This window comes from Tachypleus tridentatus, chromosome 1 (assembly GCF_004210375.1).
Source record: "Tachypleus tridentatus isolate NWPU-2018 chromosome 1, ASM421037v1, whole genome shotgun sequence".
In the NCBI taxonomy this organism is placed as follows: Eukaryota; Metazoa; Arthropoda; class Merostomata; order Xiphosura; family Limulidae; genus Tachypleus; species Tachypleus tridentatus.
In genome coordinates this window covers 78,296,939-78,318,209 of record NC_134825.1, presented here as the reverse complement: position 1 = coordinate 78,318,209, position 21,271 = coordinate 78,296,939, and the positions used below count along the sequence as shown (strand labels likewise).

The following is a 21,271-nucleotide window of genomic DNA, read 5'->3' as shown; positions in this document are numbered from 1 at the left end:
TCGTAAGATAATAATTATAATGATTTATAGTCAAGCAACGAGATGAAGCTTAACGATTTGCTCAAAACTGCACATCGAATTCGGTCTGACTATTTGAAAACGTATGAGATAAGTTTAGTGTAACTAGTTCTAGCTGCAAACTGACTGCTGGTGTGAAATACATCTGATTATTACCTTAATTGTTATTAACTTAAATCAGCATTTTAACTTCATATCAATTTTTATATTTATATCAATATATGTTTCGAACTAAGAGGCAAATACTGCGCAACTGAAAATAATTAAAAAAGAAATAACTACGGCATGAATGTCCAAATGATTACAACTAACTGGGTAGCATTTTTTTCTTGGGGCTCTAACACTAGCATTAATACAGGTTAATTAAACTAATTGTAATGCATTGATATATCAGAGAGATGAGTTGGATTACTGTGTATGTGGTTCTCACAATCATAATGTTGTTGCGAATGTACTGATTTTAATTTAAACGATAATAGCATTTAAACCTTGTTACCCTGCTTACATTTAATGGGCTAACTGCATTATATTGATGCTGACAAAGCACTAGTTAAGATCAATGTCTAGTCAGGCCAAGTTAGAAACCGCATTGATTCTCTTCTTTATTACTTTAAATGACATGAGTTTTGAAACGCGGAACATTCTGTTAAACTAAATCACAAGTCAGAACGATAAGCATCTTCGCTAAAGCTGAAATAAAATAGTAGAAGTTAAATTACAAACCAGTTTTCATAAAAGAATACTCTGGAATAGTGCTATTGCAACCAATATTTGTCTGATATTACAACACATGGATTTAATATTATCTAATTAGTTTTAGAAAGAAGTATACAATAGCCTATGAAACATCTATAAACACGCTGTGTACATATATTTATTCTATCACGGGAATAAATGTTTAATTCACCACACTTCTTGGACCAGCCAGAAAAATCATCAACAATTATTCTATATTTGTGAAAAAAACTTAATGTATTAGAACTTATTTACTTCCGCTCCCTTTAAGTAATTCTATTTAAATCCACTAGTTTTGCTTGTCTCCTGTAGGATATAAATGGTCTTTAATCGTTACGGTAAGGAATCAGTAACTGTTGAATACAAAAACAAAACTTACGCCCAAATTAGCAGGCTGCGTGTATCGGCTTACTCCACGTATAATCTTTATCTTTTTCATTAAAATACTACGTCATCAGTATTCTATTATGTCTGAAAATCTTATCCGTATCCATAGATACAATGATAGTAATGGAGATACACAAATCCTTAAACCATTCTTGACGAACATTATTGAAAATATCACTTACGGAATGAACCAGGTCTCTCAATTTATCCTTGAAAGTAGTTAACATAACTGACCAAATGTCAGATATTAGTAATCAAGACGCTGATAATATCGTACACTCTTTTGAAGGTATATTACTGGCTGGGTTGTTGAAAAAATAATTACGAATACTTAAAAAACAATGCTATCAATCTTATCGTTGTGCGAACCACAGTTTCTCAAGGCCATATTTGATCAGATATTTTTTCATTTACGTTCATTGTTTTGACAAAAAAAAAACTTGTTTGGAATATCTCCTTATCTCTTTGGCTTTTGTACATGTTTTCAGATTCCTATATGTGTTAACTATATATAACATCGATTTCGAAGAAATTGTGAAATACAATGTTATGAAAATTAAACGTAAATTTTAACTACAATCACTGTTCAAAAAATATTAATTCAGAAATGTTACAATCATTTATTTTTTCCATATTATCTTTAATCTTTCATTTCAAGTTGTGAACTGAGAGGGTTGAAATTTTGTGCCAGATTTCCACAAAATAATTTTATTATAATATTTACACTGAAAAGTACAATTAATGTTTAAGATCTGTGTTGTTTTTTAACAGGAGACTCGTTAAAGGTTGACCATACTGATAGGTTGTTTTGTTTTGTTTGGAATTTCGCGCAAAGCAACACAAGGGCTATCTGCACTATTCGTCCCTAATTTAGCACTGTAAGACTAGTGGAAAGGACTTTGTGGAGCTTTGTGTTTAATTCAACTTTGTTGATTTAAAAAATATATTTAAATTACTACTTTATTACCTAACCGAGTATAGTGATTATTTTGTTTTACAGTATTCAGAGCTAAGGTTTTGCCTTTGCTAAAATTTCAATTCTTCTTTTCTGGATCTGATATTTTTTAAATATCTCGAGGGGACAAACATTGGCTTGAATCTTATACAACTGTTGTAAAACATTTCATAACATATAAAATAATAATCTTCGGTGATTTTCATGAGTGTCATAGAAAATTCCTATCCTTTTGCTATGAACCTTTTACTTTCAGAATAAACCTACATAATGGGCTATTTTTATTTTGCCCAAAGAGGATTTTGAACTTTAGTTTTTAGCCTTATAATCCCTCAGGCTTACCCTTAAACCACAAGGGGTCTAATGAGAAGTTCATGATTATTCTGAAGAAGTCTGGTTTGTTTGGTTGTAGTTGAGCACAAAGCTATACCATGGTCTATCTGTGTAGTATTCACCAAAGGTATCAAAACACAGCTTTTACCGTTATAAGTCTTCAGACAATCGTAAGGACTGAAACAAATCAAAGAAGTTATTAGAACTTTTACTGAAGTCAAGAAGAACCAGTTTGAATTGATGAATAACTAAGCAATTGGTATATGGTTAAGGGAGGTTTCATAAGATTTTATATACTTATAATTCACCTGGCGATGACAACACATTTAACTGTAAATCTATTGTTTCGTGTCAATCTCAATTGATTATTTTGTCACGTCGTCAATGCCAAGTCTGTTATTACAAAGGAGTTAAAGTAAGTCATGAAAATACGAAACCAAATTTACACTCAAAGCCTATCTGTATAAAACTATTTTTATAGATATTATTCTATGTGAGCTAATTTTGATTAGAACATACCTTTCATGGAGTAAAAGGCAACGTCGGTGTCTTCTTATTGTCAGTCAGTCCCTTTCTCTCAGTGATAATCTGTACTTGATTTTGCTGTTAACTATTGACTAGCCAATCATAAAAGGTGGAAAGGTTGGGCGTATTTTAACTGTATTACAATATAAGTTATGTTGAATATCCTAAAGCAGATACATGTAAATGCCTATCTTACCAAACTCTACTAATTTTATCCGATTAGTTGATCAACTTGAGTTTTTAAATAGAAACTAGTAGGCAAAGCTACACCAGGGCTATTTGCACTATCCGTCGCTAATTTTGCAGTGTAAGACTAGAGAGAAAGTAGCTAATTGGTCATCACCATCCACAGCAAGCTCTTGAGATACACTTTTACCGACGAACAATGGTATTGACCGATACATTATAACTCCTCATGGTTGAAAGGGTGAGCATATTTGGTGTGACGGTGATTCAAACATGCGACCCTCATTCTGCGTGTCGAAAATTCTAACCACCAGTTATGCCAGGCCTGCTGTTGTTGAGAGAGGTAATCACTGAAACAGTAGAAATCAAGGATAATGGAAAAAGAATAAACAAAAACGCTTATATAGTTTATGTTGCTTTCACGAAGAAGAGATATAACGGTTATTTGGCAGGTTTGTTGACAAAATTTTAATGACTAAATATCAACAAAACTGAGACAATAGTTAGTTCACAACATGAGGAAGCTTAGAACAAACAGAGGAGTTCATTCATTTAGAGATTAATTATAGTAATAACGAAAATTGTGGAAAAAGAGAAAAAGTGAAAGAATTATACTTGGAAAGACGTCATGACTCGATCTCTAGGAATTGCTATAAGATATATCTGACCAGAATCGAAGAAAATACTACTATAATGTTGCGTATAGTCTCTAATAATCCATGGAGTAAAAAAGTGCACACAGTGTGCTGGAACAGAAAAACAATTGGAAGTATTCGAAATGATGCTATAAAAGAACAATGAGCGCCACCTGTATAGAAAAAAAAATTAACGAGCAAAATACTGCAAAACATATGTAAGAAATTGCGCTAATTTGCGCCATAGAAACGAGATTTTAAGGAGGGATGGCAAATATTTTGTTGGGTAAAATCTAAATAAGAAAAGCGAAAGAGAGATAGAAATTCACTTGACTCGATGTATTGGATATTAGAAGTGAGAAAGTTGATGCGACAGTGAGAAGTGGAGAACAATAGAGAACTATAGTCGTCGACCCTCAGAATTAGGAAGGACATTATGATTGAATGACAATATTATCTTCACGAGGTTACAAATGAACAAATATTTTTTTACTGTCGTTGTTTCTTCAAGACATTTGATGACTATTTATCGTGTAACCTAGGCCATAGTTCACTATCTATAAAAACACTTCTTTCTACTTCAAGTATATTCGATCACGCGCACTTTTTGTATTATCTTATTTAACAAACCGTAATATGAACTATCACCCTTTATCTAACTTTACTTGATGTAGCCTTTCCGTATCTTTTGGCTGTGAGCACGCTTCCCCTCAGAATCACAAAGTATCGTAGAAGAAGCTCCAGGAACCACGTCAGCTAACTCAATTTATTCTGATTATGTTTGAGTTGGAAAATAACAAGAGCATAGAACTTAACAACACAAATATTAGCACAAATGTTACATCTGCTGATATGAAAACTGACACGTGCATGAAAAAGCAAGATGTACACTATGCTCTTCATTGGAAAATGTTTTTGGGTTCTGGTACTGCCTTACTTGGAGCTGTCGGTATGGGAATGGTAATAGGATATACAGCACCTGCTCTCCCTAAGATGATCCTTCCAAGTAGCCAGTCGTAATAACAGAAGACCAAGGAACTTGGTTCGCTAGCCTTATGGCTGTTGGTGCTCTTGTTGGTGGTTTGACAGGAGGTAAGTAAAGCTACTCTTGTGGTAACCATGTTACGATAATGTCATTTAATGTAATTTCTTATGTAATTAAATACTTGAACACACCAACGCTGCAAATTATTTTAATAAATGTTTAGAATATTTGAACTTTAGAATTTAATTTCAATTCTTTAAACACCTTTTTCAGTAGGCGGCATATTGGTGTGGGCACGAATAATTCACTGGTGACTATTACAATCGTTATGTGTTACGACACGACTTTGTGAGTACCATATTGTAGAGTGATACATTTTTACAGCTATTGAATTGAATTAGTAACTCTTGAAAAAAAATGAGTCCGCATCTCAAGAATAGGAACATATTGTTCTTGAATGTTTATTTCAAAATGTATGGCTAAAATAATTTTCTTTGCATGGGAATAGTCATTTTTTTGTGGGACTAACTTCTAAAAAGCATAACAACTTAATATTCCTTTCTAATTTACAGGCCCCCTATCAGAAATTCTGGGAAGAAAAAAAACGCTCATCTTAATGAACATTCCCTTCATCCTTGGCTGGCTACTGGTCGTGTTCGCTAATGGAGTTTCCATGTTATACGTGGGACGTTTGTTGACAGGTATATGTACTGGGCTGGTATCTGTAACAGCTCCAATGTATATCGTCGAAATCTCGACTCCAAATATCAGAGGTCTGCTGGGAACCTCCTTTCAAGTATTCGTTACCATCGGTATTCTGGCAGAGATGACTCTTGGAGTTTACCTTTCTTGGACATGGCTTGCTGTGACATCTGCCCTTCTGCAAGCCACAGCAATGGTCTCCATGATTCCTATACCCGAATCTCCTAGATGGCTTATCAATAAAGGAAGAAAAGAAGAAGCAGTTCATGCCATTTATTTTTTCCAAGGAAAAAGAGGAGTTGATGCTGAAAAACAATGCGAAGAGATTATGAAAAACCTCGGAAGTGACCAAACAGGACGAATAGCATTATCAGAGTTTAAACAAGCGAATTACTGGAAACCTGCGCTTCTGGCTATTGGATTAATGTTTTTCCAACAGCTCTCTGGTATTAATGCTGTTATGTTCTATACTGTAGAAATTTTTAAAGAAGCTGGAAGCTCTCTCGATGAGAACTTGTGTACAATTTTGTTTGCCGCAGTAATGGTTTTATCTACCATTCTCGGAAGTTTTCTTGTTGATAGGACAGGGCGTAGAATCTTACTTTTAATTTCTGGTATTGGAAATGCAATTAGTCTCTTCTGTTTGGGTCTGTTCTCTGGTGTTCTTGTCCACAAAGTTAAATCATTTGGAACTCAGTTTGGTTCGATACCACTGGTTTGTTTGTTAGTGTATGTAACTACTTTTTCAGTTGGATTCGGCCCTCTTCCATGGTTTATGATGGCAGAAATGGTTCCGCAAAGAGCTCGAAGTATTATTAATGGTATAGTCGTTTGTTTTAACTGGACTTGTGTTTTCATGGTCACAAAAACTTTTGACATAATGCTTCATGGCATAAATCAACATGGAACTTATTGGTTATTTGCTTCAATGTGTGTTCTCAGTTGTTTATTCACTTTCTTTCTTCTTCCGGAAACCAAAGGCAAATCATTAGAACAAATACATAGATACTTTCTTGGCATTAAAAGTACAATACCCACTTCCACATCACAGGTGGAACTTATTGAATGAAAGCGTTTTCTGTTCATGAAGAAACTCTTGAAGATCAATTAAATAATTCCTCAGGTAACTTTTTTTGGCGTAAAACCAAGAAGCATAAAGTTTACTTCGGTTAATACGAACGTTTTACTTTATGAAGATCTTACTTCTTGTCATGTGAGGAAAATTGAGGACAACACGATTTGATTTCCTATTTCACAGTCAACTAGTATATGTGTTATCATTGGGGAATAGACTGATCTCAATCTAGGTGACTAATCCTTTTCATTTGGCTGTATCTTGAGTAAAGTTTTATTCGATGAACGATTTTACAGAGATAAAGTAGGATCATTGAGGAGATAAATATTATGGTAAACCTGTATATCTGTATCTTGTGAGTAAGTAACTCGTAGACAGTCGTCTAATAAACAAAAATATTACGAGGTTTTTTTTTCTAATTATTGTAATATTTTGTACTTTATCGAGATGAAACGCCAAGAGAAACCAATCCCATATGTTAATTTAAAACATTCACAGGTAAAACACTGTGTTTGTAGATTTCAGATGTTCAAAGGAAAGTTTTTACACAAAAATAGTTTAATCTTGAAGATATTGCTTTTAACAATAATACTCGACAAACATGTTTTACCGACATACGTATTTTTCATTGACTCAGCTCACTGCCGTTGTTGTCAAACAAATAAGTAGGCAAAGCTACACCAGGGCTATTTGCACTATCCGTCGCTAATTTTGCAGTGTAAGACTAGAGAGAAAGTAGCTAATTGGTCATCACCGTCCACAGCAAGCTCTTGAGATACACTTTTACCGACGAACAATGGTATTGACCGATACATTATAACTCCTCATGGTTGAAAGGGTGAGCATATTTGGTGTGACGGTGATTCAATCATGCGACCCTCATTCTGCGTGTCGAAAATTCTAACCACCAGTTATGCCAGGCCTGCTGTTGTTGAGAGAGGTAATCACTGAAACAGTAGAAATCAAGGATAATGGAAAAAGAATAAACAAAAACGCTTATATAGTTTATGTTGCTTTTACAAAGAAGAGATATAACGGTTATTTGGCAGGTTTGTTGACAAAATTTAAATAACTAAATATCAGCAAAACTGAGACAATAGTGAGTTCACAACATGAGGAAGCTTAGAACAAGCAGAGGAGTTCATTTATTTAGAGATTAATAATAGTAGTAACGAAAATTGTGGAAAAAGAGAGAAAGTGAAAGAATTATACTTGGAAAGACGTAATGACTCGATCTCTTGGAATTGCTATGAGACATATCTGACCAGAATCGAAGAAAATACTACTATAATGTTGCGTATAGTCTCTAATAATCCATGGAGTAAAAAAGTGCACACAGTGTGCTGGAAAAGAAAAACAATTGGAAGTATTCGAAATGATGCTATAAAAGAACAATGAGCGCCACCTGTATAGAAAAAAAAATTAACGAGCAAAATACTGCAAAACATATGTAAGAAATTGCGCTAATTTGCGCCATAGAAACTAGATTTTAAGGAGGGATGGCAAATATTTTGTTGGGTAAAATCTAAATAAGAAAAGCGAAAGAGAGATAGAAATTCACTTGACTCGATGCATTGGATATTAGAAGTGAGAAAGTTGATGCGACAGTGAGAAGTGAAGAACAATAGAGAACTATAGTCGTCGACCCTCAGAATTAGGAAGGACATTATGATTGAATGACAATATTATCTTCACGAGGTTACAAATGAACAAATATTTTTTTACTGTCGTTGTTTCTTCAAGACATTTGATGACTATTTATCTTGTAACCTAGGCCATAGTTCACTATCTATAAAAAACACTTCTTTCTACTTCAAGTATATTCGATCACGCGCACTTTTTGTATTATCTTATTTAACAAACCGTAACACGAACTATCACCCTTTATCTAACTTTACTTGATGTAGCCTTTCCGTATCTTTTGGCTGTGAGCACGCTTCTCCTCAGAATCACAAAGCATCGTAGAAGAAGCTTCAGGAACCACGTCAGCTAACTAAATTTATTCTAATTATGTTTGAGTTGAAAAATAACAAGAGCATAGAACTTAACAACACAGATATCAGCACAGATGTTACATCTGCTAATTTGGAAACTGACACGAGCATGGAAAAGCAAGATGTACACTATGCTCTTCATTGGAAAATGTTTTTGGGTTCTGGTACTGCCTTACTTGGAGCTGTCGGTATGGGAATGGTAATAGGATATACAGCACCTGCTCTTCCCAAGATGATCCTTCCAAGTAGCCCAGTCGTAATAACAGAAGACCAAGGAACTTGGTTCGCTAGCCTTATGGCTGTTGGTGCTCTTGTTGGTGGTTTGACAGGAGGTAAGTAAAGCTACTCTTGTGGTAACCATGTTACGATAATGTCATTTAATGTAATTTCTTATGTAATTAAATACTTGAACACACCAACGCTGCAAATTATTTTAATAAATGTTTAGAATATTTGAACTTTAGAATTTAATTTCAATTCTTTAAACACCTTTTTCAGTAGGCGGCATATTGGTGTGGGCACGAATAATTCACTGGTGACTATTACAATCGTTATGTGTTACGACACGACTTTGTGAGTACCATATTGTAGAGTGCTACATTTTTACAGCTATTGAATTGAATTAGTAACTCTTGAAAAAAATGAGTCCGCATCTCAAGAACAGGAACATATTGTTCTTGAATGTTTATTTCAAAATGTATGGCTAAAATAATTTTCTTTGCATGGGAATAGTCATTTTTTTGTGGGACTAACTTCTAAAAAGCATAACAACTTAATATTCCTTTCTAATTTACAGGCCCCCTATCAGAAATTCTGGGAAGAAAAAAAACGCTCATCTTAATGAACATTCCCTTCATCCTTGGCTGGCTACTGGTCGTGTTCGCTAATGGAGTTTCCATGTTATACGTGGGACGTTTGTTGACAGGTATATGTACTGGGCTGGTATCTGTAACAGCTCCAATGTATATCGTCGAAATCTCGACTCCAAATATCAGAGGTCTGCTGGGAACCTCCTTTCAAGTATTCGTTACCATCGGTATTCTGGCAGAGATGACTCTTGGAGTTTACCTTTCTTGGACATGGCTTGCTGTGACATCTGCCCTTCTGCAAGCCACAGCAATGGTCTCCATGATTCCTATACCCGAATCTCCTAGATGGCTTATCAATAAAGGAAGAAAAGAAGAAGCAGTTCGTGCCATTTATTTTTTCCAAGGAAAAAGAGGAGTTGATGCTGAAAAACAATGCGAAGAGATTATGAAAAACCTCGGAAGTGACCAAACAGGACGAATAGCATTATCAGAGTTTAAACAAGCGAATTACTGGAAACCTGCGCTTCTGGCTATTGGATTAATGTTTTTCCAACAGCTCTCTGGTATTAATGCTGTTATGTTCTATACTGTAGAAATTTTTAAAGAAGCTGGAAGCTCTCTCGATGAGAACTTGTGTACAATTTTGGTTGCCGCAGTAATGGTTTTATCTACCATTCTCGGAAGTTTTCTTGTTGATAGGACAGGGCGTAGAATCTTACTTTTAATTTCTGGTATTGGAAATGCAATTAGTCTCTTCTGTTTGGGTCTGTTCTCTGGTGTTCTTGTCCACAAAGTTAAATCATTTGGAACTCAGTTTGGTTCGATACCACTGGTTTGTTTGTTAGTGTATGTAACTACTTTTTCAGTTGGATTCGGCCCTCTTCCATGGTTTATGATGGCAGAAATGGTTCCGCAAAGAGCTCGAAGTATTATTAATGGTATAGTCGTTTGTTTTAACTGGACTTGTGTTTTCATGGTCACAAAAACTTTTGACATAATGCTTCATGGCATGAATCAACATGGAACTTATTGGTTATTTGCTTCAATGTGTGTTCTCAGTTGTTTATTCACTTTCTTTCTTCTTCCGGAAACCAAAGGCAAATCATTAGAACAAATACATAGATACTTTCTTGGCATTAAAAGTACAATACCCACTTCCACATCACAGGTGGAACTTATTGAATGAAAGCGTTTTCTGTTCATGAAGAAACTCTTGAAGAGGAATTAAATAATTCCTCAGGTAACTTTTTTTATGGCGTAAAACCAAGAAGCATAAAGTTTACTTCGGTTAATACGAACGTTTTACTTTATGAAGATCTTACTTCTTGTCATGTGAGGAAAATTGAGGACAACACGATTTGATTTTCTATTTCACAGTCAACTAGTATATGTGTCATCATTGGGGAATAGACTGATCTCAATCTAGGTGACTAATCCTTTTTCATTTGGCTGTATCTTGAGTAAAGTTTTATTCGATGAACGATTTTACAGAGATAAGGTAGGATGAATGAGGAGATAAATATTATGGTAAACCTGTATATCTGTATCTTGTGAGTAAGTAACTCGTAGACAGTCGTCTAATAAACAAAAATATTACGAGGTGTTTTTTTTTCTAATTATTGTAATATTTTGTACTTTATCGAGATGAAACGCCAAGAGAAACCAATGTCAAATGTTAGTTTAAAACATTCACAGGTAAAACACTGTGTTTGTAGATTTCAGATGTTCAAAGGAAAGTTTTTACACAAAAATAGTTTAATCTTGAACATATTGCTTTTAACAATAATACTCGACAAACATGTTTTACCGACATATATATTTCTCATTGACTCAGCTCACTGCGGTTGTTGTCAAACAAATACTCTTTACATGATAAATCACACTTTATAGATAAACTTTTTAATCATTTAAGTATTCCATTATTAGTTAAGTATATATAATATGTATACTAGCGCACATAAATAAAATTTTCAAATTATTTATTTCCAGTTATATAGCTGTTTCGTATTTAATCACAGTTTATGATTAAGAGACATAAAAGTTTAAGAATTGGTGTATATTGTCTGTTTCTATCAGCACGAGACACATGTAAAGATATTTTCATCAGCGTGAGAGACATGTAAATGTTTTATTTATGACATCAAAGACATTAAAGTGTTTTGATTTGTCAGACATTTGTATTTTCTGGGCTAATGATGGTCTCTTACTTAAACGTATTTCACTGTGTCATCGTTTTGTTTGTTGATTTTTCTTGCTCTACATGTGTCAATGATATTAAAATTACAATTGGTATTTCATCTTAATATAAAATAGCAATAATGATAATACGTATAAAAGTTATATTTACATTGTTTTGTGTAGTGCTTCTCAATTAAGTGAATGGTCCATTCAGGGATTAATGAGATCAAAAATACATAATATAGCACTACATGTAAAGCTATTAATACCTCAGGTTTTGATGCGTACATCTTACCTCGCATTTCAAAATTTTATAATGTTAAGACGGTTTATAACAAATATATATAAATACTTCAATTCCAGTTTAACCCATTGCTCTGTTATAGAAGAGTATACAGTCTGGAGTGTACGTCGCTATAAATATCACAAAATTCTTTGTTATAATAAATCAAACATTTGGCACTCGTCTTGCTCAAGAAAGAAAAAAAGAAGTGATTTTACACTGATTGTGTTTTTATTTTTAGTTTTTGGTTTTACTTTGTAGTTTATAATATGAAATACAAATTCACATAGAACAGTTATTGTCGTCTAATCTATATCACATCTTAATATTATGTGGACAAATTTTCACGAGTTGGTTTTCTATTATGAAAAGCTGACACTTATCTTGTAGTGCAATCTGTTGAGCCAAACAAAGAAGGACGTTTCATATCAACATCAGCATACGACGCCATCTGTTGCAATAATTATCGTTTATGTATTTCAAAGAAAATCATTTTTCAAATTTATATTTTCAGCTTCATTTGACTATTTCAAAATAAAAAATATTCAAATTTATATATTTATCTTTATCTTAAAAATATAACAATTTTGGAAAATTTAAGTAAATACATTAGTATTTTTAAAATGTTAATCTAATTATTATGAAGCTTTTTAAAGATAAAAACAATGACAAATTTCTGTGAGGTACCTGAAATGTACTTGATGTGTCTTAACATCGTATTCACGTTGCAACTGTAAAACATTTCGAACAAAAATCTAAAAGTCCGAATTTTGTTATATGATTTTCAATTATTTCCAAAGAGAGAAGACAACTAGTTCATATCACCCACTGTCAATTATTGGGCTACTCTTAATTGTTTGTAAAAATAGTCAAAAAATAAAATACCAGCATCACTCGTTTTAGTGAAGCATGTAATTGTAACAAGAAAACACAAACCACAAACCCTCGGATTCACAGTCTGGATAAGCTAAACCTTAGGCTAGGATGGGCCAAAAATAATGAAGTAAAAACAAAGTAAAATAATCCTCAAATTTTAAGACTGTGTTTTATTAGCATGTTACACGTAAACACAAAGAAATTGGACAGGAAAGTATATATAGTGAAAGATTTGTTTGTCTTACGTTTAAATACAAATCTCTAGAGTGGGCTATTTACACTATGCTACCTCAGGGGTGTTGTAGAACTACAATGTTGGGAAGCAAGGCCTTTTAAAAAAAAAAAACTTGAACCTTTACACAAAGAATTTAATTGCTACATGAAGTTCAAGCATTTAAGAAACAAAGTCATAACATTTTGGCTCTTGTAAACTATTTAGAATACTAGTGTGGTCATTCAACATTCCCACTTGCTACCACACCCCCTATGGAGAGGATATCACAAGTTTACTACTGAATCATTGGGACTCCTGTGTGTACCAAAACTTATGTTATTGTTATTAACTTTGTCAAAGGAAAGTTTTTTCTTTTCAAACTGAACCTATATTCCATACATATCATAAAATTTATTAATATAAGCGTTTAATTAAAGTGTTTTCTTTCCAATTAAAAACGAGGTTTGCTTGGATCTCTATATTTCGCAAGACATATTTTTCGATAAATATTTTCTAGCTTCTAAACGTGTTTTCTAAAACTGTAGCGCAGCTTTTTTTAATAGCTGTTTATGAATATTGAACCAAAGATCGAGGCCCACCAAATGCCATTTAGATACTGTAACAATATGGTCTGGAATTGTTGTCAAATAACATAAAGTTCCGAATTAGTTTTGGATATTATAATTTTGCTTATTTTCCTCTAAACTTATTCGTAGATATTATAACAAAGTTTATTTTCTCGTAGTTTGATTGTGATTACTGTAAGCTTATATTATTTGTTTTGGAATTTCGCACAAAGTTACTCGAGGGTTATCTGTGCTAGTTGTCTTTAATTTAGCAGTGTAAGACTAGAGGGAAAGCAGATAATCATCACCACCCACCGCCAACTCTTGGGCTACTCTTTTACCAACGAATAGTGGGATTGACCATAAAATTATACGCCCCCACGGGTGGGAGGGCGAGCATGTTTAGCGCGACGCGGGCGCGAACCCGCGAGCCTCGGATTACGAGTCGCTCGTCTTACGCGCTTGGCCATGCAAGGCCCAGCTTATGTTAACGAGAAATTCTTTGTTGATACTGTGAATAAATTATACTTTCTCAACTTTCACTCGAATGTTCTAAGTATGTTTCTGTTGTTAGTGTATGTAATTTATGGTTTGATCACTTAATATACAATATTAATAGCGTATACATGTAGATGGATTAACATATACGTTGCTTGTTTCTTTTGTGTATTGAGTAAGACATAGGTACTCAAAACACTATAAATATTAGGTTTGTTTATGAATTCTCTTTATTTAATCCTACATACGTTATACATCTGTATGACACTTTGTGTGTAAGTATTTAATTTTAAAAAGTCCTTGATAACATTATTTTTAAACGTTTGAACTGTAAATGAGAAGTAAAAATAACATTTCCTTATTGTGAAAAAGAACAGTCGTTATATGTGACGACTAATCCCACTATTCGTTGGTAAAAGAGTAGCCTGAAAGTTGGCGGTGGGTGGTGATTACTAGCTGCTTTCCCTCTAGTCTTACTCTGCTAAACTACGGACAGCTTGTGCAGAGAGCCCTCGTGCAGCTTCGCGCGAAATTAAAAAACAACCAAACATCTTACAATGTTTATATATACATACATTATTAACAGAGGATCACGTGACTATACCAGCAAAAGGATTTTTATGATTCATGAAGATAAAAATTAGCGAGTAGTTCATGAGCAAGTTGGCTAAAGGTTTATCATAATACATTATGTATTGAATGTGTTCATAGGAAAATAAAGTATTACATTTGTGATTTACAGATATCAGGAAATGCAAAATTATAAGAGCATTTAAACAGAAACGCCAGTTAGATATACGTATATATATCCGAACCAATTCTACTGAAGGCAATAGAAATGAGTAAGCCAAAATATTAAGACGACATCTCTGCAGAATATAAATATACCACTCTCGGTTTCAAAATACAACTTTTTTTTTCAACTATATCAATATGTGCAATCGAAAGATGATTGTTCAGTGAAGGCTGAAAGTTTAGGAATACGAATCACATATATTTTTATGACAAATTTTCCTCATTGAGCTGTGTTTGTTTGTTTTGCTATTGATAAAGAATACTATTCATTTCCTCTGATACTTTGCTCAACCTGTTGAAGTGGGATACAGAAAACAATGGAAACTTAAAATAGTATGGATCAGTGTAAGTGCACATTGATAACATATCTAATTATTCGCTTACTAGGTTTGTTCGTTTCTAGGTTGAAGAAGTACTTGAGTTATGTTTAATGTGCCGTGTCTTACACACGAATCGATGCCTGGTAGTTGTGTAGTAAAAGAAACGACAAAACGTTTTACTATTCACTGCTCACTCAACTGTTAGGTTGGGTTCTGTTATTCAGTATGCCTCACGTAACGTTAGGTAATAGTTTGTTTGTTTCCTGTTAAGCGCAAAGCTACACAACGGACCATCTGCGTTCTGCCAACCACGTGTATCGAAACCCTATTTTTAGCGTTATTAGCCTTGAGATGTACCGCTAAGAATGAAATACTAAATAACAATAGAAACCAATAGCATGCCATTATATATTTTATTTTAGACCGTATATTCGTATAGTATTAGTAATTTGTTTCACAAAAATATATAGTTTATTAATTATACGTTAGAGGTCGCACTTCTGCATCCCACATAAAACTTTTTTTCTTTCATTCACCCCGTATATACAGATCCGGCTACATTCTGGAGAAAGTTCAAGAGCATATGTAATGATAACTCAACCAACAGCATTCCTAATTTAAAACTCGATAGCAGCTCAGCAACTAGTGACCTGAAAAAAGCCAACTTATTAGCTGATTACCACAAACAGATTTTCACCACTCCGAACTAGCCACACTTTGATCACAATCATTTTTGCACAAATCAAAATTTCAGCAAAGAGAATATAACACTATTTAGTACGCATTTCCCATGCTATTTATCCCACAATAGCAATGTCCACCTTACCGACCTTCAAAAACTCTCCAGACCAATAACCCGGGTTGAAATCAAACCAGCAACCAAAACACTTAAAAATAGTGCCCCAGGTGAGGATAGAATACGTAATATCATTCTTAAAAAGCCTCTACCTCGTTCATAAGTCATCTAGCAGCCTTATTTAACCTTTTTTTTTTTTTAATTCAGGGTACTACCCGCCTAAATGCAAGTCCGCCATAATTAAAGTTATACCTAAAACAAACCCTGCATCTAATAATCCAAAACACTATAGAACCATCAGCTTAATTAATAGAATTAGTAAATTATTGGAAAAAAATTTAGCCACTCGAATTACATGGTAGTTGGAAAGTAATATGTTACTTTCTGAAATACAAAATGCCTCCCGAAGAAAAAGACAGGCTGCCGATCATTTGGTTCGATTAACCGAATCCGTTATTCAAGGTTTTAATAGAAATCACACCACTGTGGGCTTATTTTAAGATGTTAAACTAGCCTTTGATTCTGTCTGGTACCAGGGTCTTAAGTTTAAACTCCTTCAGTTTAACCTCTCGTCCACCCTAACAAGATGGATATCTAGCTTTCTAGACAACAGGACAGATAAAGTATAAATTAGCAATGCTACATCCCACACTGTTCACCTCTCAGTAGGCGTTCCCCAAGGTTCAGTACTAAGCCCTCTGTTGTATGTATTATATGTTAATGACATCCCCTTTCCCAAGCTTAAGTACACCTATGCGTCGCAATATGCTGACGACATAGCAGTATGGAGCATGTCATGTGAACCCTTCTGGCCGTCGCTAAAGTCCAATCCGGGTCGCGCTTAATGCCACTAAAACACAGGCTATTCAAACGCAAAATGTCGAGGAAAAACAAACCTATCTCTAAAGTTAAACTTAATATGATGAACACTGAACTTAAAGTTTCTTCAACTATAAAATTCCTTGGCATAACGTTCAACAAGAAGCTAACTTGGAGTGATCACTTTAAAGCCATTTTCTCAAAAGTCTATAAACAAATCTACTACCTCAGAAGAATCAGTAGTATCGTCAGAGGATGTAGAAAAAAAACGATTCTCACCATATACAAAATTTACATTCGGTCGATCATTGAATACGGCAACATGATCACTGCAAACGCACCCCTCTTCCATCTCAAAAAATTACAACAGGCCCAGAATCTTGCCATTCGACTACCATTTCGACTCCCCAGGTACACACCGATAGCTTACCTTGATAAAGCAAGCACCATCCTGCCTCTCAAGAAAAGACTTACCTATCTAGCAGCTAAATACTTTCGAAAAGCAGACAACCGAACACAATTAACAAGACAATTTCCACAACTAGCAGCCACCCCACGATCTTAGCAGCGATACCTTTTACCATATAATTACATACAAGCCCTGAATGTAAACTTGAATGACTAACCATATATGCCTTTTCACTTCCAGTGTTGGGCACTGGTGGGGTTGTTTTCTTTCGGCGCCCCACCAGTGAAAGTGGGTTTTCTCGGGGTACTCCAGTTTTCCCCCATATCAAAATTCTTTTCTCTTAGGATTTATAGATCCCAGCCTTGAAAAGAGGCCAGTTAGAACGCATCTTAATCATCACCAAATTCTAGTATCAAAATTTAGGCTAATTTACATCATGAGTTTTAACCAGGCTGACGTACTGTTTGCATCTCTCTGCTCGTCTCATATCATCTTTCTTCGACTACACTTACGTTTAAGAAACCTTCAAGTGGATGAATGAGTTGCTGAGTTTCTCGCCGCAGTCTTCGAGCTCTCTCGGACCTCCCCCGCAGCTTTTTTCGACGCTCCTTAAGCAGTCACACAAGTATGTTAATTTCAGATTCATCTGTGATCACCATTCAGATTAACAAATATCATGCCACTCAAGTTCACTTCACCAATCACATACTCCGTTAAATTTTATCTTGTCGCGTGTGGTGTGAGGAGAAACAGTAGTTTCTGACCACCCCTGGTTATTTTTCGTTCCCTTTGATGAACTGAATTATTAATTAACCTAAATACCTATCCAGGATCCACTTCACCTCGTGGGTATAAACGCAGGTCTGGTCAGAATAGTATTTTATAAATGCGTCTATCAGTAACTATCACGTTCCAAACTGAGAGAATCAGATCTCTAAAACATTATTCCTGTGTTTCCTTAGTTTTTCAGAAGTGTGGTGCCTAATTTGTATTGTATATAAAAGTAACTTTGGCAACAAATGGTTAAACGTTATATCGTGTGAAAATATTTCCATGATAATCTTGAGTCACTGTTTGTGCAAAACTTCTCCTACTGCATAATGTTTTGTTGTTTTTTTATTGATTTATATATACATATATATATATTATTGGAAAATATTCATGGCATCTTTCACAGCCTTCTAATAAGCATCAAACTATACCCCCTAATTATTGTAAAAATATAATCTTTGTACGAGCTTACAGTACACACACAGTGAAATAAACAAACTTTTATAAAATCTTAGTGAATAATTTCATTTAATAGCTTGCAGAAGCACACATCAATACACATATACACTCTCTAAACTTGCTGTTTTTATCAGTTTTATTACAATTGCCACCAATCTACGTTTTGATCCTGAATTTGTCTGAAAATTGCTACGTAAGAGATCAATAAACTCGTGCTCACAGAACAAGTTATGACATGTTTTAATTTGTTATGTAATTTAAGTAAGTAGTTCATCAAAATGGCGTACAAGAAAATATGTTTTGAATTAATTAGCGAGAAGTTTGTGCAAATTTGCAGCATTCAGTTCACATGATTGTTAGAGTTTTTTAGTGTTGTTATTGTTGTAGAAAAAATTGGTTAATTCTGACTTAAATTAGGCTTAATAACAGTTTTGTATATATGAAGAATTAGTATTTCGAATATGCACTGAAATCAGGGGTTCGTTTCCACTCGGTGGACTTAGCAGATACCCGATGTGGTTTTACTACAAAAAAACATACAAACATGTGAAAGCAGATTAACTAGGAAAATAAAACCTACTATATGTGTAGGCTTCAAACTTAGGGAAACCATATGAACCGGCTTCTGGTATATTGTGTATGCAAGAAGAAACACTCTCGAGTATTCTCAATACTTTGCACCGTTATCTTGAAAGTGAACTCCGGTTTCCAAGTTGAGCAGTCAAATGTTCGAGAACAAAGACTTTACTTATGACTTGTATTTCTCGACCATTGGAAATGGTCGTATTATTACAAGTGAGAATAATACATTTGGAAGTTTTATGGGTGCAGCTTGTCTTTTTTTCTTCAATGTGGATGGTCATATTACTACAGATAAATATAATACATTTGGAAGCGTGTGTGTGCTTTCATACAGCAAAGCCACATCTACTGTGTCTACCGAGTGGAATCGAGTCCCCGATTTTAGCGTGGTAAATCCGAAGAATTACCACTGTACCAGCGGGGCACGATTTGGAAGCTCTGAACATATGGCTTGTGTTTCTCAAACAATGGGCATCACGGCATTACTACAAATAGAACAATACGTGAACGTGCCAATTGTGTTTCTCACACAATAGGCTTAGTCGTATTACTGAAGGTAACAATAATACATTTGACAATAAAAAATAATAGTTATTCATTACTCTAACATTATATATACTATAAATACGTGTTCAAGGCAATGACTTTTCTGTGCTCTGCCATATGTAATTTTACACCGACAAAGGTTATTACATATCGTTCATACTTTGTAACCAGTAACACACTGCGTGACACCAAGATAGCTTATATTAAATGAGCAGTTATAAATAATTTATATTGTGACCACTCTTATATCATCAGTCTCGTTCAATCCCAAAGATTAGTAATATCCTGGCGATTCAGCCCGCACTCAATTATTATTCATATGTTTTTTATTATTCACATGATTCGTATTCAGCGAGCAGGTATATATCCCTAATGTTATTCATATCAGCAACGAGACATTTATTACTAATACAGTCTTGACTTAGTTTTCCTCCATATATTATTAATATGAGTGGCCAAACATACAAATCACTTGTAAATAGTGGGCGATACACGTTAAAATGAAATCTTCAAACACACAAATGATATATATATATATGGGTAAACGTGTTTTCGTGCATGCATGTTCGTGTTTATAAGTTACAAATATAAAGAGATTGAAACAAAAAATGTAAGAATGTGTTGTTGTTTTTTACTATTTTGTGCTTCACAAACTACGAACGCAGTAGAATTTTTGAATCGTGATAAGAACGGTCTAGTTTTCTATACAAATACAGTTAAGCAATATTCATCAAGATTATGTAACTGAAAGAAATATTACACAGATCATTCACACAAAATATAACTGAATCTTTTGAGCTAAAGCATTTCTTTTATAATGAAACATCACTTACCATTACAAAAACTACCTTAATCAAAACACTTGATTCCAGATCTCTAGATCAACGTGAGGTACATCAAAACTTCTAATAGATCAACATGAGGTACATCAAAACTTCTAATAGATCAACGTGAGGTACATCAAAACTTCTAATAGATCAACGTGAGGTACATCAAAACTTCTAAATCCGTACTGATCGTCATGTACAACACCACAATTTTCACTTTAAAAATAATACACAATAAATCTGTAATCTGGTCAATTGCAAACAAGATACAGAGTTACTTAATCCTGTCCAAAAATGCGAACTCTACATTAGACAATATCTCTGAATGAATTCTTCATTTATGCTTTGACGATTAAGTAATAAGAGGCTATATTCGTGGACATGGCAAACCATTACATGATTTACATGTTATTGTGACACTGAAGCGAAAAGCAACGTCTTGGGGGTGCACTAAAAAAGACCTTCCTACTCGCAATATTTTTTTGTTTTGGATTTCGCAACAAAGCTACTCGAGGACTATCTGTGCTAGCCGTCCCTAATTTAGCAGTGTAAGACTAGAGGGAAGGCAGCTAGTCATCACCACCCATCACCAACTCTTGGGCTACTCTTTTACCAACGAATAGTGGGATTGACCGTCACATTACAACGCCCCCACGGCTGGGAGGGCGAGCAAAAGTGACGCGGGCGCGAACTCAGTGACTCTCAGATTACGAGTCGCACGTCTTACGCTCTAGGCCATGCCAGGCCCTACTCGCAATAACTTGTGAGTGAAGCGAAAAGACATGAAAAAGCATTTCAGCATTTGAAGACACGCGACATTTCTTTGAAAATAGATCTGTAGTCTTCCACTGGCGACCCGTTGAATTGTTCCTGTCAATAGCATATCACTCGACCCTTTGTATTTCTTTAGGTCATCTGTAATCAGGTACAGCAAAACTGATCCCTCTGTGCGATATAAGATTTCAGTTGATTCACCAATATACTGTGCTGAGT

At 34.5% G+C, this 21,271-nt stretch overlaps 1 protein-coding gene and 1 pseudogene across 2 annotated transcripts; both read left to right on the top strand.

The window, feature by feature from the left end:
• The first annotated feature begins 4,187 nt into the window (after window positions 1-4,187).
• Window positions 4,188-7,193, top strand: LOC143253038 (facilitated trehalose transporter Tret1-2 homolog; annotated as a pseudogene). Its single transcript, XR_013029310.1, has 2 exons — window positions 4,188-4,866; window positions 5,332-7,193. The product of XR_013029310.1 is annotated as a facilitated trehalose transporter Tret1-2 homolog (transcript).
• A 1,055-nt stretch (window positions 7,194-8,248) lies between these two features.
• LOC143253031 (facilitated trehalose transporter Tret1-2 homolog) lies at window positions 8,249-11,519 on the top strand. The gene is made up of 2 exons (XM_076506119.1): window positions 8,249-8,862; window positions 9,327-11,519. Exons 1-2 carry the CDS (start codon window positions 8,547-8,549, stop codon window positions 10,523-10,525), a joined length of 1,515 nt encoding a protein of 504 aa, XP_076362234.1. The 5' UTR covers window positions 8,249-8,546; the 3' UTR covers window positions 10,526-11,519.
• Window positions 11,520-21,271: the final 9,752 nt, after the last annotated feature.